Genomic DNA, 25795 nt, shown 5'->3' with positions numbered 1-25795 from the left:
TTATTGGCCCTTCCCCTTCCACCCCTTGTATCTCAGTAATCAAGCAATGAAAAAATTATTTTAATGCAAATTTTTAAAATATCAGATAACAGGGGCTGTGGCTCAGCGGAAGGGCGCTTTCCTAGCATGCTGGAGGCCCTGAGTCTGATCCTCAGTACCACATAAAAATAAACAAATGAAATAAAAATATTGTGTTCAACTACAACTAAAAAATAAACATTTAAAAAAAATATATCAGATGACAGATTACAGGTTTTTGTAAATGAAGCTTCCAGGACTGGATTGGGAGGCAAGAGATGATAAAGTGGGCTGGATCCTGCATTTGGGATTTTGAACTTTTGTTCATTATGAACATTTTTTTTTTTTGCATTGCTCTTGATTTCTTAAAATTCTTAAAATTGCACTGAAATTTTATCTTGATTGTTGAAGTTTTTGCTTGCTTTCGTTTTGTGAGCCAACTGAAGTGAGTCCGGTGAAAATACCTAGGAGTCCACAGAACTCTGCACTGCCCCCACCCCGCCCGCGCCCACGAGAGGGCCGGATGGTTTCCCGCGGTGCCGGCGCAGATGTCCACGAAATCTCAGGACGAGAGCGCATGGAACTTTTCCATGGTCTTCCGGCGGCTCGGTGACCCTACACCAGGTCATCCCAGTTTCATTCTGCCAGCCCTCTCCTCCACGCCTCCCCGAGCCGCGTCTTCCCGGAGGCTTCCGCGCCTCCGCCCGGACTCTGCACCACTCAGGGTGACCCGCTCGCCGCCTGCCCCTTCCCTTCGCCCCTGTCCCGCTCCGCCGCGTTCCCGCATCGGTTCCCCGCAGCGCCCCTCCCCCGCGCCGCCAGACCCCCAGGGCCGCGTGCGCCACTCCGGTGCGCTCCGCCGGTCTCCGGCCTGAGAACGCGCCCGCGCCGCCCCAGAGCCACACGCGGAGGACGCGGGGGCGCGAGCGGGCTCCTTGCAGTGCGCAGGCGCGGGCGCCCAGTCCCGCGACCGGTGCGCGGCACTGGCTGCCCGGCGGGGGCGCTCGGGGTGGCGCGGGCTGGGGCCGCCCCGGGGTGTGCCTTGCCGCGGTGGCGGCGGCGGCGGAGGCGGGCGCGGCCTGGGGGAGCCGGCCTGATGGGGCGGGTGTCAGCGGTCGGGGAGGGGCGGGCGGCGCTGCGTCCACGCCCTGCGCTTGGGCCGGAGGGGTCCTCGGGCGCGCGGCGGGGCCGGCGGTTGAGAAGCTCCGGTCGGACGCGGCGCCATGCGTGGCCCCCTAGCCTGGCCGCTGCTGCTGCTCATGCGGCGGGCCCCACTCGCCCGCGCAGGGACATCATCGGCCCACGAGTGGACTCGAGCCGTCCGTGCATGGACCCCGGCAACCGGCACCTGGACAGCGTCGGCCCATGAGTGGACCCGGGCCGCCCGCTCGTGGACCCCTGCTGCCCGCGCGTGGACATCGTCGGCCCTCGAGTGGACCCGGGCCGCCCGCGCCCCTACTCTCCTGTCAGCGCGGCCGGGATTGCCGGGCGGCGCGGGCCTTGCGAGGGCCCCGGGGCGCTGGGCCGGGTCCCAGGGCAGCGGGCTCCAGGGCGGCCCCGCGGCGGCGGCCGGGGCTGGGACGGAGGCTGGGCGGCACGGGCCACCAGCGAGCCCCGGGGAGGACTGGCGGTCGCGCCCCGCTGTGGCCGGGCGCTCGGAAGCCCGGAAGCTGCTGGGGCTGGTGCGCCCCGAGCGCGGGAGGCTGGCAGGTAGGGAGCCGTGCCGCGAGGGGCCGCTGCGCGCGGGGTGGCCTGGCTCGCCTGGGTGCCGACGGGGCTGTGGAGACGCGCAGGTGGCCGCGCCTGTTGTAGGGCTTGCCCTGGGCTCTCCATGGGCTGGCGCGCCCAGCCACCGGCTTCGTGGGAGCATCTCCTTTGGGTCATTCTCTGAATGAATTGGGGTTTCCCTCTTTTTAAAAATTAATTCTGCCAGAAATATGTCTACTTTGCACTAGCATTTGTACCATTTTTAAAAACGTGACCGGGATTGAGCTCTTTAATCACGCAATCAGCAGTCTTTCAACAGGTGATACAAAGCTGTGCGAACCCCGATGCACCTCTTGGTTACCCTGAGTGATGATCGGTGACCACCTGGCCAGGACTCCCGGGTTGCCCTGGCAAAGAAACTGGACCTTATTCCATAGAATTGTGATCGAGTGGTTTTTAAAAAAGAAATCAAAATGAATGATTTTAGAAACAACATGCAAATAGAGAACATTTAATTTATTATTTATTTATGGTAGTGAGATTGAACCCAGAGGTGCTCTGCTGCTAAAGTACATCCCAGCCCTTTTTATTTTTACTTTGAGATAGGGTCTCACCAAGTTGCCCAGGCTGGTATTAAACTTCTGTCCTCCTTCCTCAGCCTCCCTCTTTCCTCAGCCTCTGGAGTGGCTGGGGTTACTGCTAGGCCACTGCTTGTCTTGGAGGGATGTCTACATAGCTGGCAGGCAGAGATGGAGGGCCCTGCCCCTGTTGGGATTCCAACTCAGTGGGAAGAGACTAAGGAGGACATCTCTGTAGTTGGAGAGAAGGGCCTGTGAGGTTGTTCCTGCCACAGAATTCCTTGCTGGCAGTTCCTTGCCATGGAAAGTGCCCTCCTGGGGCCAGAGTTTGGGTTCAGGTCAGATTTGCACCAGAGGGGAGCAGGCAGGTGCCACCTCTCATCTTGGGAGTCTAAGGGATTCTTGGGGTACTTAGGTATAAAGAGAGTCATTTCATAGTTCAGTTGATGTTGTAGATTTTGATGGAAAAGATCCTTTTCCTCTTTTAGAAGAGTTTTGAGAAAAGAGGTCTCCCTGGGCTGAGCCGTCCCACAGACTGGGGCTGGTCCATCTTCCAGTGTCCAGCTCTTAGTGTGTGGGGCTGAGGGGGAGCACCTTACATAAAGGACCAAATGACCCAGGCCCCCATGGGGCATCAGGGTGTGCCCGGTGCTCCTGTAAGTGGCTTGGGGCTTGGTGGAGACATCCAGTTTTGCTCTATTTCTGAAGCATCAGATGTCAGGGTTTTCAAGTGTCCAATGTGCTGGGATCAACGGGGCCAGCCCTGCCTGTCCTGTGACCGCTCCTGTCACTCCCACAGTCCCCACCTGTCCTGTGCTGGCATGTTGTAAAGAGTGTCTTAGACAACCAAGGACTGCTCCTCCTCGTGGGAGCTGTTGTGGTCTGCCTTGTTGAAATGTTGAATGTGTGATTTCAGGAATAAACCTGTGGTCAGCACACCAATTTTTTTTGAACAGGGCATATTTTATGTCCTGAGGAAATTGATGAAAAGCCCTCCTTAGACCATAGGGTCCCCTCAGAAGTTGTCATAGATAACTTATCAGGGCCATCTGTGGTTGGTGTTTGGGGTTAGTGGGGATCACTATTAATTGGTAGCTGATTATCCTAAGAGCATCCCAGTGTTGGCCGTCTCTGAGTGCCACGGGTATGGAGTAATTGTATGTCTTCAAGTTGAGATGCCACAATAGCTGAAGTGACAAGAAGGAATTCCAGTGTTAATTTGTTAATTTTAGTGGGAAAATCCCTATCCAAAAATGTAGGTTTAGCTGGGGCTGAAGCTCAGTAGCAGAGTACTTAGTTGCCTAGCTCGTTCAAGGCCCTGGGCTCCATTCCAGCACCCTCCCAAAAGGTAGGTTTATATTTGAGTAAAAACCCTTCCCCATGTCTCAGCAGTTTGCTCAGTGTGCTCCTGAACTGTGTGGTTCTGTTTGATGTCATCGATTTGTGCCAGGAGCTGGCACACCCGAGCCTGCCCTTAGATATGCTTGCAGATGCCTGCTAGGCAGGATTAGCTGTCTCCACTCCTCCTCAGGGGAACTGCTGTCCTCTGACTTGCTCTGCATGCTGCTGTCTCTTTCCCTTGGCAGAGAGGTGCCAGAGCCTTTTGCACTGATAACTCTTCTTCTTATCACTTTGACCACAAGGAGCCTCAGAGGGTGCGGGGCCCAGGAGGAGCAGGTGTGTGCTTCCAGATAGGAAGTGTTTCTTCAGGCCTCCTGCATGACAGGCAGATAGGCAGGCTGGGCTCAGGATGCTGTGCTGCCAGAAGGCGCTTCCAGCCCAGAGCTCTTCCTGTGCGGCCTCAGCCCTGGGAGGCAGCCCATCTCTCCCGGGGGTGGGGGTGGGGTGGGGGACACAGTCCTGGTGGCTCTGTGGTTAGGCTGTGGACACTACCCACCCTATGTGTTCAGGTAGTGCCAGGGTGGAGAGCTCAGGGGCACTGCTCCCTGAATTACCAAGGGGCTGGGTGGTGTGAGAGGGGGCCACTGGCTGAGCTGCCCCTGCAGCAAGCACAGGGAACACAGTGGCTATGCCACTAGGCATGGGAGCCAGGGGAGGCCAGGGAGTGCTCAGGGTGCTGCTTCCTAAAGCCCGACAGGGCAGGGTCCACCCCGGATGGGGCTTGAGGACAGGGAGGGCGAGCCCTCCACATGGAGCACCCTCCAGTGCCACAGAAACCTGTTTCAGAGACAATGCTGGCCTTCCACAACAGAGCTGTGAGGTGTGTGGCTGGTGTTGAGCACAGTGTCAACACCTGTCAGGTTCTGAAAGGACAGAGAATTGTAAAACGTCAGTTACATGCAAATAATGGTTTGGATATATTGGGTCAAATAAAATGTTATTTAATGTTATCTATTTTTAAACATTATTATTATTATTATTTTGGTACCGGGAATTGAACTCAGGGGCGGTCAAACACTGAGCCACATCCCTAGCCCCCTTTTTAAAATTTTATTTAGAGACAGGGTCCCACTGAGTTGTTTAGCACCTCACCGTTGCTGAGGCTGGCTTTGAACTTGTGATCCTCCTGCCTCAACCTCTTGAGCTGCTGGGATCCCAGGCGTGCGCCACTGTGCCCAGCATTATTATTATTTTTATGGTACTGGGGTTAGAACCCAGAGCCTTGGCCCTAGCTTTATTTCTTTTCTTTTTTGGTGTGAGGGGTACTGGGAATTGAATTAAGGGGTGCCTTACTACTGAGCCATGTCCCCAGTCCTTTTTATTTTGAGATAGTGTTTCAATAAGTTGCTTAGGCCTCATTAAGTCACTGAGGCTGGCTTTGAACTTACAGTCCTCCTGCCTCAGCCTCCTGAGACACTGGGATCACAGGTGTGTGTCACTGCGTCTGGTGCCCTATTCCTTTTCTTAATGTGGCAACTAGAAAATTGCATTACATGGGTGGCTCCCATGGTCTGCCAGGTGGACCCTTACTCTTGGTGGGGCAGGTCTGGCCTCTGTGAGTAGGAGCCAGTGTGGGCAGAGGCAGCGGCGCAGGGGGCGGGGGGGGGGGCGCTCAGGGGCTCGTCTGCATCTCCCTCCAGGAACCTGTGGAGTCTGCTGAGCCCTCTGCCCCTCTGCTGGCCCCTTGTGCCTTCCCCTCCCTCCCTGCATGCAAGGCCCCGGCCTCCCCTCCTGTGCTCCACCATACTACCTCCTCCACAGCATGTCTCCCAACAGCCTGAAAACCAAAGCTGCTCCCTCCCCAGCTGCCTTCCCCTGTGGCCCAGGCCAGGTGGGGCCATTCCTGCACTGATGGTACCACAGGTGACAGCTGGTTTTGTTTGCTGGGACTGGCTCTGGACCACAGGCTCTCCAGACACGTCCAGTCTGTGCCTCGCAGCAACTCCATGGGGAGGTGTCATGTGTACTGCCATTTACAAAAAAAAGAAACTGAGGCACAGGGGAGTTGAGTGACCTGTGCAGGGTCAGGCAGCTCAGCCAATCGTGGGATCCTGCCAGACCTGCCTCATTCTGTCCTCCAGCCGCTTGGCCCCAAGCCCTGTTCTTCTGAGAGCTGGTGTCTGCCCCAGCAGCCTGAGTCTACACTTGCTCCCCTCTCTTCTGAAGGGTATTTCCCTTGTCTCTGAATGCCATGCTGGGGGAGGAGGGGAGAGAGCAGCACTGAAGATGCCAGGAGATGCAGCTAAAGAGGCTGGAGCCCTGTCAGGCAGGGATGGATGGGCCGAGGGAGAGGCTTAGTCCTGGAGGAAGGGTGGGGACAAGTTTCACAAGGGCCTGAGATGCAAGTTAGATTGACTGTCAACATCAGAGACAGTGACACACAGTGAGGCCATGACCACAGGGATACAGTCAACCCAAAGCTGGAGAATCTTCACTTTACCTACATTTGACTTGTGATAGAAAGAGGCACATGGCAGTAACACATGCTGCTGTGTATTTTAAGCAGGGTGTGTGGCATGCTTCTGTGGTCCTGGCCACTTGGGAGGCTGAGGTGGGAGAATCAAATGAGCCCAGGAGATCAAGACCAGCTGGGTAGCATAGTGAGACCCAATCGCCAGCCGAACACACACTCACCCTTAAGATATCTGTTCAAATGAATGACAAGCAAACCTGAGGGTGTGTGACCCTGCAGGGGGCTTGAATCCAGCCTTTCCTTCCTCTGTGTTGAGCCCCTTGATGGTGTGAGACCCCAGGGTGCTCCATTCACTGGAGTGAGAAACCAGCGTGGTGGGAGGAGACAGACCTTCGGACCTTCGCACTGCATGTGTGCTGTACTTCTGGGGGGGTTCTGTGCTGGTCTTGGGCCCTGGGACAGCTCTTCCCAGCAGGGAGCTCTCTGTACTTGCAGTCCCTCGGTGCCCCGTGGCCAGGCGCAGGGTACTTTGAAACAAGACCTGGCCTTACATCAAGGTGAGCTGGCCTTGGCCAGTGTCACGCTAGCCAGATAAACGCACTGGTTTTTAAACCCGGCCTCACGTTCCTGGTGGGGTGCAGGAGGACTTTGGGCTGATGAGCGTTTGCTACCGCCTTTGCCAAAGGTCAATTCGCTCATTCATTCGACAGATGTTGGTTGAAATTTCGCTTTGTGCCCATCCCTGCAGGGGTGGGGGAGAGCAGGGTGCAGGGCAGGCCAAAATCACTCCTGGACGCAGAGCAAGTCAGGCACACTTAGACGGCCAGCTGGTGGCAGACAGTGGCAGACGTGGAGACTCATGAGGAGAGGAGGAAGCAGCAGTGGGGCAGCAGAGCCTGGGGAGGGGAGGCTTGCACTCCAGGAGCTCTCGGGCTTGCACTCCTGGAGCTCTCAGGCTTGCACTTCCAGGCTTGCACTCCCGGAGCTCTAGGGCACACCAGCCGCTGTGGGGCCTGCACTCCGCTCTCCATGACCCCGTGACTGTGAGTGCCAGCCACCAGCCAGCACAATCCGTCTGCCCAGTGCTGGGGCTCCTCTTCACAGGGCTCTGTCCACCTTGAGCCTGGCGGGGACTAGTGGTTCCTAGTGGGTTCCTTAAGGGTGACGTGTACACTGATCACCAAGCCAGAGGCACCTAGCGAATGGGAAGCCATGCTGTACCTACCTGCCCAGAGCTGCTCTTGGACGGAACCTGGGAGGCTGTTAGATATCACTCTTGCAGGTGTCCTGCACATGTGTAAACTTGAAAAACCAAGAAGTGAAAGACAAATGTACAGCTGTAAGGCACCAATAAGAAGTATGGGGAGAAGGACTGGACGGCACATGCGTGGGCATTTGTGTCCTAGATTTGTTTTAACCAATAGTGATCCTGGTGGAGGTTCCATTTCCATGCCTGTGAGGTTACCTTGTCCTCTTAACGACTGCACAACATTCGTAAAATCAATGCTGCAAAGTAGATCTCATTTGTTCCCCACCAACAGAAGAGTAGGATGTTTTTATTCTTTTTACTGGTATGAGCAGTGCCTTAGTGAACACTCTTGAATCATCATCATCATCTTCTTCTTCTTCTTTTTTTTTTTTTTTTGGTGCTGGGGATTGAACCCAGGGGTGCTTAAACATTGAGCCTCATCATAGCCCTTTTTATTTTTTTGTTTTGAGACACAGTGTCACTAAGTTACCTAGGACCTCACTCAGTTACTGAGGCTGGCCTCAAGCTTGTGATTCTCCTGCCTCAGCCTCCTGAGTATCTGTGATTTCAGGTGGGCACATGGCACCCAACTGAGTCTGTTTTGACTCCCTGTGGAAGTGTGTCTGCAGGAAGTTTTCAGAGCCGGCATTGTTGGATCAAAGGCATCGTGCGTTCTCAGTCTGAGGGACTCCGGGCCAGGCTGCTCTCCATCAAGATCGTGCCAGTTGCATTCTCAGCAGTGGGAGGGGCTTGCTCCACAGCTCGTAGCTTGGCTGGCACGCCACGTGCCCTTTGCCATTGCCACAGCCACAGCGGCAAGCTCTGGTGCAGGCTTCACTGCCGCCCTCCCGCAGGTTCAGATGTCTGTGCTGTGTGCTCCTGATTTGATTTTGTAGTACCTCCTCTTCCCACAGGACTCTCCCCTAGTCTGTCTTCAGGAACACGAACCCGCGTGTCCTTATTACTCAGCACATGCTGAGGCCCCAGTGCCTGATTCCCTGGGATGCAATGATGTGTAACGGGTCCAGAGACTGCTTCCCAAAAGTCATTCAGAGGCCTGCAATACTAGACAGAGTCCAGCCCTGACCTGGAATCTGTCCTGTAGCTAAGAGAGAGAGGATGCCAAGGGAGAGGCAGGTGTGCACAGCTGCAGCAGAATGCCAGGGTGGGGAGAGGATGGTATCGGGGTGCCCTGCTGGCTCTCAGCTGTCCTGGTGAGGGGTGAAAAGGAGAGCCTGGCCCCTGGGGTCGCCCTGCAGTCTGGAAGTTGGGAAGGAGCCCCAGCAGCTGCCCCACTGAGCCGCCTTCTGTCTTCCAGCCGCTGTTGGGTTTCTGGCCGTGTCCAGTGTTGTCACCATGTCTGCCCCTTTCTTCCTGGGGAAGGTCATCGATGTCATCTATGCCAGCCCCACCATGGACAGTAGTGCCAGCCTGACCGACCTCTGCCTGGGGCTGACCTGCGTGTTCCTGTGTGGTGCAGCTGCCAATGCCGTCCGCGTCTACCTCATGCAGTCTTCAGGTGGGTCTCAGGCAGCGAGTCTCCAGAGAGGCCAGGGGCCCACTGAGCCAGCCCAGCTATTCTTCTCTGCCAGCATCACATTCAGGGCCGCAGATCCCAGTCAGCCAGAAACGACGTTGGAGTTGCCGTTGCTCCAGCGCTCTCTTCTTGACTCTGTTTTGCCTAGTTGGGCTCAGCAGTAAGGGAAATGCCATGTGGGTCTTATAGGAGGTTTGAGAACAAGGCCCTTGGCTGCAGGTTGGCTTTAAGGACGGCTCCCTGCTTTCTGCTCTGTGCTATGTAGTGGCGGGGGCAGCAACTTTGCTGTATTTCTTCTGAGTAGTCTAGTTCTTAGCAGGCAGGAAAACACCCAACGCCGATGCCAGGGCACTGCCTCTAGGGCTGTTGTGCCGCTCCGTTAATAAAACACTGTGTGGATAATTCACTAGTTCTTGCACCGGAAGCTCAATTCAAAAGAGGTGCCAGGAAGGAGAAAAATTACCTTTTGAAGATCAGTGTGATCGCCAGGTGTGGTGGTGCACACCTGTAAACCCAGTATCTGGGGAGGCTGAGGCAGGAGACTCACAAGTTCAAGGCCAGCCTCAGCAACGTAGAAACCCTGACTTAAAATGAAAAACTACCAACGACAGGGATGTAGCTCAGTGGCAAAGCACCTCTGGGTTCAAACTTCAGTACCAAAAAAAAAATAAGAAAAAGGGAAAGATTTAATGTCCTCGAGCTTCTTCATGATACTCTCTACTCACCTCCCGTCTCCTCATCAGCAGCACTGACCATCCTAGGAGGAAGTCAGTGACGGGCTGCGTGCAGCCATAGTGCCCTCCTGGTGATGGGCAGCACACTGAAAGCCCTCATGGGCAGCCCCACTCTAGCCCTCCTGGTGACAGGCAGCATGCTGAGAGCCCTCCAGGTGCTGGGCAGCACTCTGAGAGCCCTCCGCTTGCTCCACAGGTCAGCGCATTGTGAACAGGCTTCGAACCTCGCTGTTCTCCTCTGTTTTGAGGCAGGATGTTGCTTTCTTTGACAAGACTCGCACAGGAGAATTGATCAACCGCCTGTCCTCAGACACTGCGCTCCTGGGGCGCTCGGTGACTGAAAACCTCTCGGACGGGCTCAGGGCTGGAGCCCAGGCCTCAGTTGGCATTGGCATGATGGTAGGTGGGCTTCTCCTGAGGACCTGCTGGCTGGGTGGGCTCAGCTGGGCCAGGTCTCTGCATCCTGACAGGTGGAGGCCAGCTGTCCTGGAGGCTGCAGTGACGGGGTCTCCTCTCCCATTGGGCTCCCTGCATCTCTCCAGAAGCTCCACAGAACAGCCCCTCTCGACGTTGCTAGGTTTGCTGAGCATGCGGGAGCCCTGGCAGCCCAGCAGCGGGAGGCAAGGGAGCTGGGCCTGTGGGGGTAGACCCGATTCTGCATGGTGGCAGCTGTGCTTCTGCGAGGGGCTCTGCACCCCTGGCTGTGCTGTCCTTGGTGGCTGGCTGGACCTGTCTAGTTGGCTCGCCTCACTTTCAGCCAGTGTTTGTTCTCAGACCAGCACAACGGGCCTGATGGCTGTGGCTCAAGCTGCGTCCTGACCTCAGTGTTCTGACCACGCTCAGAAAAGCGAAAGGACATAGGGCTGATGATGATGGTGTTTGTTTAACAGTGTGAATGACTGTTATCATCTTGACGTGTAATTTCTGTCACAATCACTAGTGAGGAACTGTATTTTACTTTTTTCATATTATAACTCCAAGCTCCATGTGTGTTTTCCACTTAAGTAACATCTCGATATGGGTGCAGAATTTTCCTTGGCAAGGCCTGATCCAGCTTTAGATTTCCTAAAATTTGCAAGTGAAACAATAGTTTGACATGTGGAGGGTTTGCAGGCATACTTGAAAGCTTGCCAATCACTGGAGTATTGATCTTAATCAATCCTAAGTGAAATTAGCAGTTCAGTTTTCCTGCCACACCTGCCGCAGTGCACGGGCCCAGGGCCACCTGAGGCTCTTGTTTGATGGCAGTTTCTGAATGGGCGGTATCTGAATGGGGGGCTGAGGGCATACCCTTTAACGCTTTCTCACAAGAAGAAGAGTTTTGGTCTTGTTCTGTATTCCACGTAGCATCGAGGATTGGAAGGACCTGTTGCTAGCATCTACCTGCTAGATCTGATGTACAGGACGGAAAAGAGCTTTGAAGTGTCATGGTTTTATAGCTGCAGGAGAAATAGACCCCGGGAACATATGCCTTCCCACACTCAAGTGCCTTCATGGTCCTGGGGCTCAGGAGAGGGCAGTTGGGGAAGCTCTGTACTGTGAGGGAGAGTCCAGTGTAGTAGGAGTCCTGTGTGAAGGGCCTTCCCCCTTCACTGGATGCCATAGCTGAGGTCCACAAGCTTAGAGAGCAGACATGTGTTTCTTGTGGTCTGGAAGCTGCAATTCCAGGGTCAGTCTGAAGCTTCTTCCCTTGGCCTGTCAGTAACCAGCATCTTGCCATGTGCTCATAGGAGAAAGCTGCCCCTCCTGGCAAGCATGCTTCCCTGACGTCTTTGGGCCTTAGTTACTTCCTCAGGCCTCATCTCCAACCCTGGGGTTTAGGGCTCCCACACAGGAGTCTGGGGTAAAAACAAACTTCCAGCCACAGTGGTCCTCTTGTGGAGCATCATTGGGATCTGTCCTCAGCTCTGGAGGAGTGGTGGGCTTTGATCCCCCTGCACAGGGCTGGGGTCCACCCCCTGAGAGCGGATATTGCCCACACCACCCTGCCATTTCCTCCCTGTGTGAAAATGTGTGCTCTGCCCTGGAAAATGCCCCTTTCTGGTGCTGGGACCCTGGTTAGGCAACAGAAGGACATTTATTAAGCCTGGATGCAGAACAAGGTGGGAGGGTGGTCTGGGCTCACCCCAGTCCTGGAGAATCCCGGGGGCCTGTGCCTCTCTACCTGGAGGACACCATCAGATGTGAGCTGCTCCCTGAGCCGAGTACCTCAGGGACCTGTGAGCATACTCGCTCCTCCTCAAGTCCTGTGTCTTGCTTGGCCCTGTGGTGGAGAGGCCTCCCAAGACCGGTGGCCCTGGACATGTGCCCCTCTTCCTCCTCATCATCCAACTCCCACGTGTGGGCCAAGCCTCTGTCTAGCGCCTGGGTGCTGCTCGCTGTGTGAGCACTTGGCAGGAGTTTCCCCTGAGAGAAAAGAGCCGATTGATGGATCTGCTCATTACTTTCCCGTCAGTCCCTGGTGTTCCCTGGGACAGTTAGGAGACCTGCTTTCTGTGCAGATGGGACCTAGTGGGTTCTGTCATGTGCTGAGCAGGCACTAGTGCCCCTTCACAGGTCACTGGATTGCAGAGTTGACAGAACACCTCTGCCATGCACAAAAAAGGTGGCATTCTCCCTGCTGGACGCCCATCTGCCCCCACTTTTGGACCCGCTGCCCTGACATGCCCGGATTGGCCTGAGCACGAGCATCTCATCTTTCTCCATTGGCTCTGTGCCACTTTACTTCTGCGTAGCACTCATGGGGTTTTATAAAGATTAAAGAGGTCTGAAAAGCTCTCCCAAGACAGGCGGCCTGGCCTGGGGATAGCGCTATCAAGCCGCTTCCCTGGCACAGAGCAGGGAAGACTACGGCTCTGCCTAACGAGCACCCCCACTTTTCCCACAGTTTTTTGTCTCACCTGCCCTGGCCACTTTTGTCCTGAGTGTGGTGCCTCCGATGTCCATCCTTGCAGTGGCTTATGGGCGATACCTGAGGAACCTATCCAAAGCCACACAGGACTCTCTGGCACAAGCCACTCAGGTAACGGCCTTCCCGTGCTATGGTGTCCAGGGGAATAGGCTCGGAGCAAGGACCACAGGACACAGCTCTCCCTTTCCTCACGTCAGACCCTGCCCCAAACACAGCCTCTGCGGTCATTGCACCGCGTCACAGAGCATGTCCAGCCTGACCTGACACTGTTTCACTCTCTCATGTCTTGCTATTGCTGTCTCTGACAGGGCCAAAAAGCTAGTCATGTTCTAGTAATAGTTTCTAGACCATACTGTGCCCTCCATTAAGTCAATAAGCAAGCTCTAGAGTGCTGTGTGAAACCAGGTTTGCAAAAAATGAAAATAACTTGATATTTTTACATTATAAAGCCATGCTTGCTTATCATTGGAAAAATGTGAGAATATGAGAAAAGACAAAAACGTGGATAATCCTGCTTCAGAATTAATACCATAAGTGTTTTGAAGTCTGTCTTTTTACCTGCATAAGCCTGTGTGTCATCTGCCTGTTCTCTGTCAATCATCTGGCTCTGTCTGACTGATGTGCTTTTCAACAGTGGGGTGGTTTGTGTACTTGGCCCTTTCCTGACCTAGCTGGGTTTCATGAGTGTCTTTCCATTGATAGTGTTTTAAATAAGAATCACATTTTGCTTCTGCTTCTAGACTCAAGTGTGCCCCTTTTCCCTGTAATGCACCTGTGTCCCTGCAGCTAGCAGAGGAGTGCATCGGAAATATCAGAACTGTGCGAGCCTTTGGCAAAGAGGTGGCTGAGGTGGAGAAATACTCTCACAGAGTGGACCATGTCATGCAGTTGGCAAGGAAGGAGGCCTTTGCTCGGGCTGGCTTTTTTGGAGCAGTAAGTGGGTCATTCTGGAAGGAATGGAAAGTCAGGTGCTAGGATTGTGAGAGATCTTTATTCTGTGGCTCTTGACACAATAGAAAATAGTTAGTCATTATCAGGAAAACAAGTAAATACCATGAGGAGAAGGTGGCCTGGGCAGGTTGGGCTGGTTCTCAGGGTGAGCCCCATCTGGGGCCCTTAGTTCCCACTTTCCCGACCTCGACCAGGGCTGGGCAGCAAGTCTGTGTTTGAACAGGGCTCTGGGTCATTGTGATACAGATGAATTTGATACCTACTAAGGATTAACCTGGATAACCTCAGAGTCTTTCAAGCAGGAAGTGTAAGAACTCGGTTGCCATAAACCTAAATAAGACACATTTCAGTGATATGTCCAAACTGGAAAGAACTTTAGAGGTGATTTGGTGATTGCCACAGTTAACATGGAAACAGTGACCCAGAGAAGGCTGCCCTTACCGAGGCCCCACACCACCTGATGGTCTAGCAGGGCACCAGGGCCAGCACAGTGTGGAGTCACAGCATCAGATGTGTAGGTGAGCGACGGGTCCTCCGTCTTCCTTTGCAGGCGGAACAGAGTGAGCGGAATGGGAGCCTGCTGGGTGTCTCAGCACCTAGGTTTTCATGGTGATGAGATTATGGCAATACTGTTTCAGTATTTTGAATCATTGTTTTGTTTGAAATCCAGATGAAATTTTAAGTCTGAAGAAGGAAATCAGAGGCCTGGTCCCTGCTTTTAGTGTCCAAAGAGGCCCTTGGTTTTCCCTGACTCTGTGTTTTCTCCTCCCACAGACGGGACTGTCTGGGAACCTGATCGTGCTATCTGTCCTGTACAAGGGAGGACTGCTGATGGGTGCTGCCCACATGACGGTGGGCGAGCTCTCTTCCTTCCTCATGTATGCCTTCTGGGTTGGACTGAGCATTGGAGGTACATAATTTAAGTGATTTGGGGATTTATGAATTAAAAATCAGGCTTTCATCTGTACAGACATTCCCTATGATGTTATTCCAACTGGGCTTTAAAAGAAAATGCAGTTATGAGAGTAGCCAGTGGGCCCTCTGGGACATTCAGGGTCTTTGTGGGCCTCCTGCAGCTCAGCATTGCTGGGAACCCTCTATCCCTGCTGTTTAAACAGCTGCCACTGCTCACAGATGCAGGGAGGCCAGGGTGGTGCTGAACATCTGCGGACACAGAAAATACAGTCCTGTGCTGGCGATAGTTATACTACTGGCAAATCACTGGGAAATAAAGCTCCTTTTGTACAAAGCTAACCATACTCAAAATGAACAATTAAAAATATCAACTTTAGAGGTACACAGTGATGCACGCCTGTAACGCCTGTAAGGCTCAGGAGACTGAAGCAGGTGGATTGCAAGTTCAAAGCCAGCTTCATCAACTTAGGAAAACCCTGTCTCTAAACAAAATAAGTAAAAAGAGATAGGGATGTGACTTAGTGGTTGGCTCAGTGGTTAAGAGCCCCTGGGTTCAATCTAAGGTATAATGTGTGTGTGTGTGTGTGTGTGTGTTTGTCTTTATATATATGTTTATATATATATCGACATATTTGCTTGACATATTATCAAGTGCATGAAACAGACTTGCTTGCTTTTGCCAAGACTCTCTCAGAGCTGGATGCCTGCTGTCCCAGCTGCTTAGATGCTGAGGCAGGAGAATCACTGGAGCCCAATCACTCAAGGCCATCCTGGGCAGTATAGGGAGACCCTGTCTCAAAAACAAAAAAGGAAGAAAAGGGAGAGAGGGTCTTTCAGGGTTTAGCTTTTGCTGTCCGTTCCTGGAAGGGGAAAAGCCTGTGTGAAGTCTGGAGTATTTTTTCTGCACCTCGCACAAGACCCCGGCCAGCCTGGCAGATGGCTGTGGGCCTTGTTTTCCTCCCAGCCTGTGGTGGAAAGGCCAGGCAAGTGACTGAGGTCTGGTTAAAAGATGCTGGTTCTGTGTTGTCAGTGGACCTGGTGTCTGACTTGAAGGTTTTGTTGTTTGAAAGCAAAGGCTTTTCTTCTGTCCTGCTCCACCACTGAACTGCACACCAATCCTTTTTTATTTTATTTTGAGGGCCATGCTAAGTTGTGCAGGCTGGCCTTGAACTTGTGATCCTCCTGCTTCAGCTTCCTGAGCAGCTGGGATGACAGACGTGGGCACCGCACCCTCCTGTGGTTCAGTTTTCAGAGTGCTTTGTGTACAGAGACTCCCTGACTGAGGGATGGGCTGTGTCCCTATAACCGACCAAAACTGGAAAACACCTAAAGTGGAAGTGCCTTCAGCACACCAGCCTCGGCTCGCTGCCCAGAAGCAAGGGGGGGTCAGGGAATGGTGAGGACGGTTTCACCTCCTGACTCAGAAGTGACAGATCTCACCTTAAAGTGCACCTCTGCAGGGCTCCCGTGGGATGGAGCTGCGGTGTCCTTCCTGACCATGCTGATGGATGCTTCTCTTCTGCAGGTCTGAGCTCTTTCTACTCAGAGCTGATGAAGGGCCTGGGTGCCGGTGGCCGGCTCTGGGAGCTCTTGGAGAGGCAGCCCCAGATGCCTATTGACGGTGGGTGTGAAATGGGCTGCTGTCTGCTGGGGGTGAGGCAGTCTGGCTTCTTAAGTCCAGCACATTACAAGGACATGGTCCCCATGCACAGCAGGGAAAGGTTCAGGTTTCCTCTGAGAGGGGATGAGGGAAGGACAGCTGCTACAGGCCACCATCCTTAGATGTGTGGACACTGACCTCCAAGAAGGGCCACAGCCAGTTTACCAAGCAGACCTGTGAGGGGTTGGGATGGGAGGAAGGGGCCAGACCTAACATTTAAAAGACTGTATTTCTTGGCACTTGGGGTGGGGTGAAGGACCTGGTACTGAGTGGCTGGAGCCTCCTCCTTGCTTGTGGGCAGCTTCCTGCAGCCCTGGGCCTGAGCCAGCTCATAGACTCAGCAGACTTGGCAGAGGTTGTGACCACTCTTCACCCTCATGGGCTCCTAGGCACTGTGGGGTGGGCAGGTCCAGCAAGATGGTGCTCTCCAGTGTGATGGCCCTGGACACACACCCCACAAGAGGCTAAGCCCTGTCTCCCACACCAGGGCAAGTGGCACTGGCAGAGCAGACCTCTGACTCCACTGTTGTGCAACACTCCCGTCATCGAGTATTTATTCAGGGTGACATGATGCCCTGCACCAGGAGAGTAGGCTGGGAGAGGCCAGTGGGTTTACATCAGACTGCTCAGAGGCTGGATCTCACTTGCACTGCTAGCCCAGCCAGGCTGGCCTCTATTACCCCATGACCACAGAAAAGCTGGACTCTTGGGCTGTGAGGTCAAATGAGCCTTTATACACGTGGTGCTATGTTTGCAGCAGGTGAGGGTGGCCGCATAGCCAGCCTTAGAGACAGGTCTGTACCTTCATTCCCCAGGAGTGCCCTCTAAGTGGCTGCAGGGGTCCCCCTATCCCCTGTCCATCTTCAGACAAGTTTGGTTTTTGCCTTAAGTACCTGGGTCCCTCCTGTGTTTCAGAAGGGGTCACTCTACGTGAGAAGAGCTTCCAAGGCGCCTTGCAGTTTAAGAACGTGCACTTTGCCTACCCGGCTCGTCCAGAGGTGCCCATATTTCAGGATTTCAGCCTTTCCATCCCGGCAGGATCTGTCACAGCTCTGGTTGGCCCAAGTGGCTCTGGCAAATCCACTGTGGTCTCGCTTCTACTGCGACTGTATGACCCCCTTTCTGGTAAGTGTCGCTACGCTGTGGGCAAGGGCACCCTCCTGACTGCAGAGCTTTGGGTGCTCTACGCCAGCTGCTCCTTCCAGGCAGGAGCTCCCCAAAGTGGGAGGCATCCTCAGTTTTCCAGGTTTTGTGTTCTGCCTCTTCAAGCCCAGAACTCCAACTCTCCCTGAGAGGACAAGAGTGAGGCAGGTGAGGCAGTGCTTGTAGCCAGGGGGCTCGTGGGCTGCTGGGCACCCCTCACAGCATGAGGTGCTGTGCACAGGAGCCCTGGGAGCCCCAGAGACGCTCCTTCCTGGGGGGTGGTTCATTGGTCATGAGAAAACACTTAGTCTGGCCATTTGGCCATCAGTGATTCATGTCCATGTGATAGCCCTGTTGAAATGTTTTGAACTAGGAGGGATTTTCGTAATGGATTTTTGGGTTTGTTGGTTTGTTTTTTGGTACCAGGGGCACTTAACCACTGAGCCACATCCCCAGCCCTTTTCTGGTTTTTTTTTTTTTTTTTTTATTTAGAGACAGGGTCTCACTGAGTTTCTTAGGGCTTCACTACGTTGCTGAGATTGGCTTTGAACTTGTGTTCCTCCTGTGTCGGCCTCCTGAGCTGCAGGGATTCCAGGTGTACACCACCGTGCCCAGCCGTCATTCTAGTTTTAATTTTACTTTTAACTGAATTACAACATCTTTTTTTTAATACTTATTTTTTAGTTGTAGTTGGACACAATACCTTTGTTTTATTTATTTATTTTTATGTGGTTCTGAGGATCGAACCCAGGGACTCGCACACGCTAGGTGAGCTCTCTACCACTGAGCCACAACCCCAGCCCCAAATTACAACGTCCTTAAGAGCAAAAGCACATGATTTCACTTTTTTACATCCTTCCCATAGTAGATAATCAGTGTGTATCTCTTTGGATTTGGATTGAAAAAAACGGTTGTCAGCAAGTAAACGACTGTCAGTGACCAGAGTTGTGACTTCATGAAGAATTTCTCATCTAGCACTCTTGTTTAAGCCACATGCAGCTGGTGAGGTGTTGTGCACACTTGGCTTGCAGATTCTAAGCCAGGAAGCCCCATCTGCTCTGGATGGGGGACCATTCTGTTGCCTCCAGAGTTGCTGTTGGGATTCACTCTTGACATGCTGTGAAGTTCTGAGTTTAAATAATCATAGCCAGGTAGATACAAATCAAATCAAAATAAGTTGAGTCTGGTTTCTTGCAGAGCAAATAGATCAAGGTCGAGGGAGCTGTACCTGAGCCTCTTCCGTCTTCTATGGGCATAGCACCCGTGGGTTTCCAGCTGGCCCTCAGTGTCTCAGCTCTGCTGGAGGGGAGCTGCACTCCTGGTGTTATTAGCATTCAGCCCTGAGTACCCTTAGCATGCAGAAGTAGCAGAAGTACTTCTGCTAGTGAGGACTGTGAAGTTGGCCTCTGATCAATTAAGATCTCTGCCGTGGCGTGGGTCGGATTCTCAGTGGCAGATAATAGATTCCCCTTGATTAGGTTCATGCACAGGGGATATTTTAAGGAGTAATAAAAGCTCAAAAATCACTGGCTGGGCTGACAAAGCAGATTCCAAGTTGAAGTTCCAAGGCACTCTGAGATTTTGCCTCAAAACAGGTGGAGCTTGAGGCCACTGCTGGTGCTGGCCCATCAGGTGGCTGTGGGATCTGGCACCACCATCAGCACTGCACCCCTGGGAGGGCCAGTAGTGGACCAGCTCACCTCTCCCTTGTAGCTCTCTTTTGACTCAAGGCCCTTCCCAGGGCATCTGATGGTGGGGCCTCAAGTCACCAGGAGGAGGAGCTTGGACAGGCTGAGGAAGGTGATAGGGCCTGGCTCTTCGCCCAGGCTGAGGGAGCCCTAGACTTGGCCTCCCAGAAGGCCCCTCTTGGCTCTGAAATTCACATGCTGGCTTGGGCTCCACTTGGGGAGGGTCATTAAGCCTCACAAACCTGTATTTGGAACTCTCTTACGGGCACAGTCTGTGTTCCTGTTAGCCGTTGGCTACCTGGCGCTCAGCGACTTTGTTCTCCCCCTACAAGGAGCTGTTCTTCTCGATGGCCATGACATCCGCCAGCTGAACCCAGCCTGGCTGAGATCCAAGATTGGGACCGTCAGTCAGGTGAGATGAGGCCTCTGTCCATCATTCACCCTTTGAAGCTGCTTCTGCCCCTTGCTTTTTATGGAACTTGCACCTCTCAAGAGAGAAGGACACAAATTTCTAGGTGTGTCAGGCTCATCCTGTGACAGGTTTTTGCCTCATCCAAAGCGTCAACCAGTTGAAGCAGTGGCTTCATCCAGGACTGGGGCTTGTGCTTCTCTGAACACGTGTAGTCTAGAGGATGCAGGGAGACTGCAGATGCTTTCAGGGGCTTGTCCCAAGCCCCATGTCACCACCGACCATTCTCTTGCTTTGCGCGACAGGTTTTTGGAATAAGCAAACAAAGGCCCTTTGTGAGAAGTTCAGGTTTCAGAGTTCTGGGCTGGGGCAGGTGGCGCAGTGACGGGTGCTAAGCAGAGTGTCCGCTGGGCACTGGAGAGAAGCTGCAGGCAGCCTTTCTTTAGGAACCCTTCACATGCTGCCACCCAGGAGGAGGAGGAGCCCCTCTACCCTCAGTGGGAGTCATCTGGGAGGGGATGGTCGGGGGTCCTCCAGTCCTGAGGGAGGTGCTCAGGTGTATGTGGTCTGGCCCCTGTGGGCTCTTGCTGCAGGGTCTCATCTGCAGCATGGTGAGGATAGCAGGTGCTCAGATCAGGCCCCTTTGTTATCACTGTTTACCGGTGATAATGGTGACAGGCCTTGCTTCCCCGAATGCTGAAGTATAACACCAGAGAAGCACACCGAGGCAAGTTTAGAGTGGAAAGTAGAAGTTTTATTAAAGGACAGCAGAAAAGACTTCTCCCGGAGGAATAAGAGGACCCAAAAGGCAGAATCCGTGGAAGGGGAAGGTCTTCCCTTTTTTATAGCTAACGTCTTCTTTCAGCTTTCCCACACTCATGTCTTTTGTTTCCCTTTATCTTGCAGTGATAGAATGCATGTGGGAAGGCCCAAAAGGTGGGAGATAGGTGGGCTAAAGGAGTAATCTGGGTAGGAAAGGCCTGGGGCAGCTTTTGATTAGCATTTCCCTCTTTGCTGGGTGCTGCTTTATAAACATTTCCTTAGGATGGGCTCCAGGCCTTGGGGACATTAACATTTCAATTTCCCCAAGTGCTGCTCTGGTTTCCTGGACTCCATTCTCTATAATGACCTCCATTTTATTTATCTTATTCATTATTAGATTTACCTAACTACACTAACTACCTATCTTTAAATCTGGCTTCACTTTCAGGGTAAGACAGGGGCATGCTGGGTGGCCGGAGCAGGAGGACGACATAGAGCCACAGCAGAGTCCGTCCTCTGTGCCGAGGGCCCATCTTGGGTCTAGTGCTGTGCAGAGTCCAAGGCACTGAGGTGCGATTGAATTCTGCCTTGGAATTTGTGACACACATGCTTTGTTCCAATTTGTAGGAGCCAGTTTTATTTTCTTGCTCTATTGCTGAGAACATCGCTTACGGTGCGGACTGCCCTTCCTCCGTGACAGCAGAGCAGGTGGAGAGGGCTGCAGAGGCCGCCAACGCTGCAGCCTTCATCCGGAAGTTCCCCCGAGCTTTCCACACAGTGGTGGGGGAGAAGGGTGTGCTGCTGTCAGGTGGGCCTGTTGTCTCCTGTTTGCCATCTCCCCCCCACCCCAACCGTGTGCTGGCCTCACAGGAGCGCCCTGCTCCCTGGCCTCAGACTGCACCACTGCAGCAGGCCAGGTCCTGTCCTCAAAGCCACGGCAGAGCCTCGCGGCCTCTGACCTCTGTGGATGGCTTCGCAGTCTCCCTCTCCTAATGCCCAGAGCTGTCCCAACAGCTGCTGGGCAGTACTCAGCTCCTCAAGGTTTCTTCTCTTCTGAAATGTTTTGTGACCGGAAACTCAGAGACCTGGAGAGCAAGGCATCTGTGAGGGGCAGGTGATCCGCCCGCCCGCGGAGGCAGAGATGCTCTCCAGCAAAGCCAGCAGGGGAATTGTTCTTACTGCCCAGCTTGTGCCCTGTGGGTGAGACCAGGAGCCAAGGAACTCTCCATAAAGACTGCAGAGTAAATGATTTAGGTTTTATTCACATCACCTCCATTACGTGTTCTTCTGCTTTTTTTTTTTTCTTTTTTTTTGAACAACCCTTTTAAAATGGGAAAAGCACTCAACTGAGGGCTGTGCAAAATCAGGCGCTGGTGAAGACCTGACCTGAAGTCTTGTCTAATGGCCCCATAGCCTCCGGGCACAGCTGGCCCATCCCAGCAGGCCCAAACCTGTCCAGCAGCCCTAGGCACATTGGCACCACAATCCAGGAGAGAAAGAGGACTTATTTTATGTTGTTTTAGGATGCAGAAGTAGGACCAGTGAGTAGAACTGAAAAATAAATAAATTTTTGGTTAAACAGATTTTTTTTTCCTTATTACAAATTTCCAAGAATGTCTCCTCCACAGATACTGAGCTCCCTGCTGAGAGCTCCCACTCCTCTTGGGCATGCAGCCTCAACCTAGACCAAGGCAGTTGTCCTGTCTACCTCTAAATATCTCTTTGAGCCACAGAGAACTAAAAACAAAAGTTGAGTGTACCTTGCATGACTTCTTTAACCAAAGGCAGAGGGTAAACAGATGTTTTTGGTGGGTGTTGGACATTCCAGTGTAGACTCACACCTTGCTTGGTGACAGTGACCAGCTGCCATCTCTGAAACCTGTCCTTGGCTAGTTTAAACCAGTTTGAGCTGCTGCCCAGCAGGGCGGTGTGCAGCTCGGACCCAAGCATGGGTCACCTGTTCCCGGTGGACCAGCTTCTGCATATTCTTCCTTCCATCAGGATCCTAAGCTCCACCTTATAATATAGAATAGACACCTGGCTCCAGCCCGCCTGTGTCCTGAGAGGACCCGGCACTCGGTCCTTGAGCACTGGCTGCACCCAGAATGCCTCTAAGCTCAGGTAGCCCATGGCCGGCTACTCCAGGCCCTGGACAAGGGAGGGCCATCCTGGTGTCCTCGTGTGCTAGCTTCTGTGAGGGGCCAGGTCCAGGGTACCATGGTGCCAGCTACAGGTGGTAAACTTCTGGGTAAGTCAGCCAGAAAGGAGTGCCCTTATCACAAAGCCAGTGCCACATGGGGAGGTGAGTGTCCTGAGGCTGGGGAGGAGTCCTGGAGGAAGGGAGGGGCAGGAGGTGGAAGGGCAGGGGGCCACCACAGACTCCACGTCAAGAGGAGACTACACACATGGGAGGAATGAGGACCAGTGTCAACTGGGGCAGTGGGTGCAGGTGCCCTTTATTCTGGATGGTTCTAATGCTGTCCAGAAGCCTCCCATATCTGAGCTCCTAACCCGCTGTGCGGGAGTGCGTGGGAGGAGGCAGAGCCCTCTACACTGTGTTGGTCAAGCCTAGGCTTGCACCTGCTGATCCTGAGACCTGGTCCTGCCTGTGCCTCAGTCTTTCCTCTATAAAGTGGGAGTAAGTTGGAATCCACCTCGTAGGGTAACGCACTTAGAAGACACCTACTGGGTGGGGCATCCTCAGTGCAGCTGTGATAAAAGTTGTTGCTGTTAATTCTGAGATTGATGGGAGGACAAGCTATTGTAAAAACAGGTCTCTGTTCTCCCCTCTATCCCAGCTGTGGCCAGCTGGAGAAGGTACCTCCACATGGCCACATGCCTCATCAGGAAAGCGAATTCCTAGAGTTTTTGTTAAGTCTTTTTGTTTGTTTTTGTCAGGTGGACAGAAACAGCGGATTGCAATTGCCCGGGCCCTGCTTAAGGTAAGCGTTAAGCCTCTCGACTGGGTTTGGTGCCATTTTCACTTGGACACCTTGCAGTTTGTAATTTTCCGTCTTCCTTATTTTTGTGTTTGGCGGGGTGGCGGGGTGGGGGGGTGGGGGGGTGGGTATGTGGTCGACCATTCTTGTGGAAGGTAAGCAGAGCCCCAGGGGCCATGTTCAAGTTCAACAAGGGCTTCTCAGGGCCGGGAGCTGTCGGGAGCTGTCATGACTGTGGGCTGTCGGGGAAAGCAGAGCAAGCAAGTCACATCCTCAAGAACCATCTGCACACAGTGATCCCAACTCAGGGCACCCAGCATACACTGGGCCTGCATACCCACTGCTGGTCGAGCAGTACAGAGCTGAGATCCAGGAAACCTCAGGACCGGGAAGGGCCTCACTGGCTGCAGGTCAGAGAGCTGTCCTGGAGGACAGCCCCTGCCACAAGTTCCCCTCAGGGATACGGCGAGTTAAAGACAGCTTCACTGAAGCATAATCTCCATAGCATAAACTTCACCCATCTTGGCTGTACTTCTCAGTGACTGTTAGTAAATTTAGAGTTGGCTGAAGACAGAACCCACAATCAACTGTAGAACCCTTCATTGCCCTGGTGGTGGGCACCTCCGCTGTGCATGCCCCTCCTCTCTCCCTCCACTGACCCAGCTGGCCACTGATTTTGCCCTGTCCTCCGTACTTCTATCCTGGTAAAGTTGCCCTTGGGTGGAACCACGCCAGTGTGGTCCCTCCCTGAGCATGATGCTCCAAGGTCCACCCACACTGTGGCACATATCAAATGTGGTTCTTATTACTGAAAACTTGTATTTTCCACTAAAACCATATTTTTTCTTTTCTTTTAAATATTTTCCCTTCAGAATCCTAGAATTCTTCTCCTGGATGAAGCGACCAGGTGAGAGAGTGTGCACGTATGGGGCTGTGTTCTGCACGAGACTACTGAGGAGTGTCCCACTGTAGGAGGGACTCTGCACAGTGAAGTGAGGCAGTCTGGGCCAGTAATGGCAGTCAAGAGGCAGGGGACAGAGGGGCACCAGTGGGCACCCAGCTTGGGAGGGGCCCTGATCCCTGCAGTTGGCACCTGAACAGGGCCTTCTGCTTGGATGTCAGCGTGGTTCTAGAGGTGGGAGATCCTGCCTGCCTCCTTTCTGTCCCTGCTCCCAGCAGGGAAATTTGTGTCAGAATAGAAGTTCACCATAAGGAGGGCCAGAGTGTGGCCCTGGGGCTGTGCACCGCTGTGGCACTAAAGTCTGTGCTCCTATGATCCTGACCAGTGCGCTGGATGCCGAAAATGAGTACCTCGTGCAAGAGGCTCTGGATCGACTGATGGAGGGAAGGACAGTGTTAGTCATTGCCCACCGCCTGTCCACCATCAAGAATGCAGACGTTGTCGCTGTTCTTGACCGTGGAAAAATCACCGAACACGGGAAGCATGAAGAACTACTTTCAAGACCAGACGGGTTGTACAGAAGACTAATGAGCAAACAGAGCTTTCCCTCAGCGTGAAGAAGCAGCTCCCCATGCACTGAGCCTGGGAGGCTTTAAAGCATGGTGGCACTGCAGGAAAAACGCAGACTAATGAAATCCACAAGTCACACTTCAAGATACTTGAAATATGTCTATTTTTCCAAAGTATGTAAAAATACTGTTTTGAACCATCCCTGTTCTCAAGACCTTTTAGCAGTGTGACTTTCTAAGTGTCCCTGCACCAGGGCCTTCTCCTGGTTCTGCGCTCCCCTTCATGGAGAGGAGCACAGTGTTGCCCAGCACCTCGTGCTCTTTGCCTGACCTCGCATATTCAAACTATTGTGGAGAGAGCTCTTGAAATGGAATTATAAACAAGGAGCAAGGACTCTGGACCAGCTTAGCACACATTGTCACCCAGTGTCCTCTCACTGGGTAGTAGAAGTGCCACTCGGCCTTTACGGAAGCGAAGCTGCCAGGCAGAGCGTCAGGTAGAGGAAGGGGACATCCACGTTACCTATGCCCTGGAGTTCCTGCAGTGTGATCCTGGAGTGCGACATCCAGACGTGCACAGTCTCCAACAACCTAGCACTTGGAAGCCTGACTGGTTTGAACATGGGAAGGAAGCGGTTCCTCCAACCGGAAAGCTTTGTGTTCTCTCTTCCCATGTCTGTTTCTGTGAGTACTCTTGGTGCAAGGCACAAATTGCTGGGTATCACAAGAAAGAGGGATGAACATGAACTTTACATGTCAGTTGTATGAGGCATGCATTTGAAAATTATCTGTCAAAAACTTATAATTCCCAGAGAAACTAAAGTTTATAGTTTTTATAATACTTTTGAATTTTCATGAATATAGCTAAAATCTGAATAACATGGCTATCATTTTCAGCCATAAGATATTTGAAGAAAATTTGAAAGCCTTCCTGCTCCACAGAGCCCAGAACCTTCTGTCGTGGCACTGTCCTGAGGAGGACACCAGTGGCCCCCCTTCTTGTATTTATGAGAATAGTCTTGTTCACCTGAATGACTCAGTCGCTAAAACAAAGTGACAGCCCCCGAGTTTGCCATGTTCTGATTCGTGCTGGTAACTTGCTGTTGCCTCTAGAAAACAGTGCTTTTTCTACATCGATGATGCCAAAGCCTGAGTTGCTATGCTGGCGTGGACTGGAAGCCCCTGGTGCCCAGATGGCCTCCCTCCAGATCCTCCTGGAAGAAGCAGCCCGTTTCAGTAGAGGCTTAGAGTGTTATGTTTTTTTCGACAAAAGGGAATTTAATAATGAATAAAATGATTCAGTGAATGAG

The 25795-nt window shown here is 53.0% G+C and overlaps 1 protein-coding gene across 3 annotated transcripts; it reads left to right on the top strand.

The window, feature by feature from the left end:
• Positions 1–1172: 1172 nt before the first annotated feature.
• On the top strand, positions 1173–25795 carry Abcb10 (ATP binding cassette subfamily B member 10). Of its 3 annotated transcripts, none has more exons than XM_027947984.2 (13): positions 1173–1728; positions 8685–8885; positions 9834–10036; positions 12525–12659; positions 13335–13481; positions 14274–14409; positions 15940–16035; positions 16990–17199; positions 19238–19317; positions 20704–20884; positions 22975–23018; positions 23888–23922; positions 24302–25795. In XM_027947984.2, exons 1-13 carry the CDS (start codon positions 1242–1244, stop codon positions 24531–24533), a joined length of 2187 nt encoding a protein of 728 aa, XP_027803785.2. In that variant the 5' UTR covers positions 1173–1241; the 3' UTR covers positions 24534–25795. The 3 variants fall into 3 exon arrangements, with proteins under 3 accessions (XP_027803785.2, XP_071475901.1, XP_071475902.1); XM_071619801.1 differs by lacking the exon at positions 1173–1728 and adding an exon at positions 7920–8503; XM_071619800.1 differs by lacking the exons at positions 12525–12659; positions 13335–13481.

The sequence above is a fragment of the Marmota flaviventris genome, chromosome 12, assembly GCF_047511675.1.
Source record: "Marmota flaviventris isolate mMarFla1 chromosome 12, mMarFla1.hap1, whole genome shotgun sequence".
In the NCBI taxonomy this organism is placed as follows: Eukaryota; Metazoa; Chordata; class Mammalia; order Rodentia; family Sciuridae; genus Marmota; species Marmota flaviventris.
The sequence above is the reverse complement of the archived record's forward strand: the minus strand, read 5'-3'. Positions and strand labels throughout refer to the sequence as shown.

What these genes read in the sequence shown, in the direction of transcription:
- Abcb10 (XM_027947984.2), top strand. Translation starts at nt 1,242, where the DNA reads ATGCGTGGCCCCCTAGCCTGGCCGCTGCTGCTGCTCATGCGGCGGGCC. An exon ending in CTCTGGCACAAGCCACTCAG is followed by an intron (nt 12,660 to 13,334) that starts GTAACGGCCTTC and finishes GTGTCCCTGCAG; the next exon opens with CTAGCAGAGGAGTGCATCGG. An exon ending in GAAGGGTGTGCTGCTGTCAG is followed by an intron (nt 20,885 to 22,974) that starts GTGGGCCTGTTG and finishes TGTTTTTGTCAG; the next exon opens with GTGGACAGAAACAGCGGATT.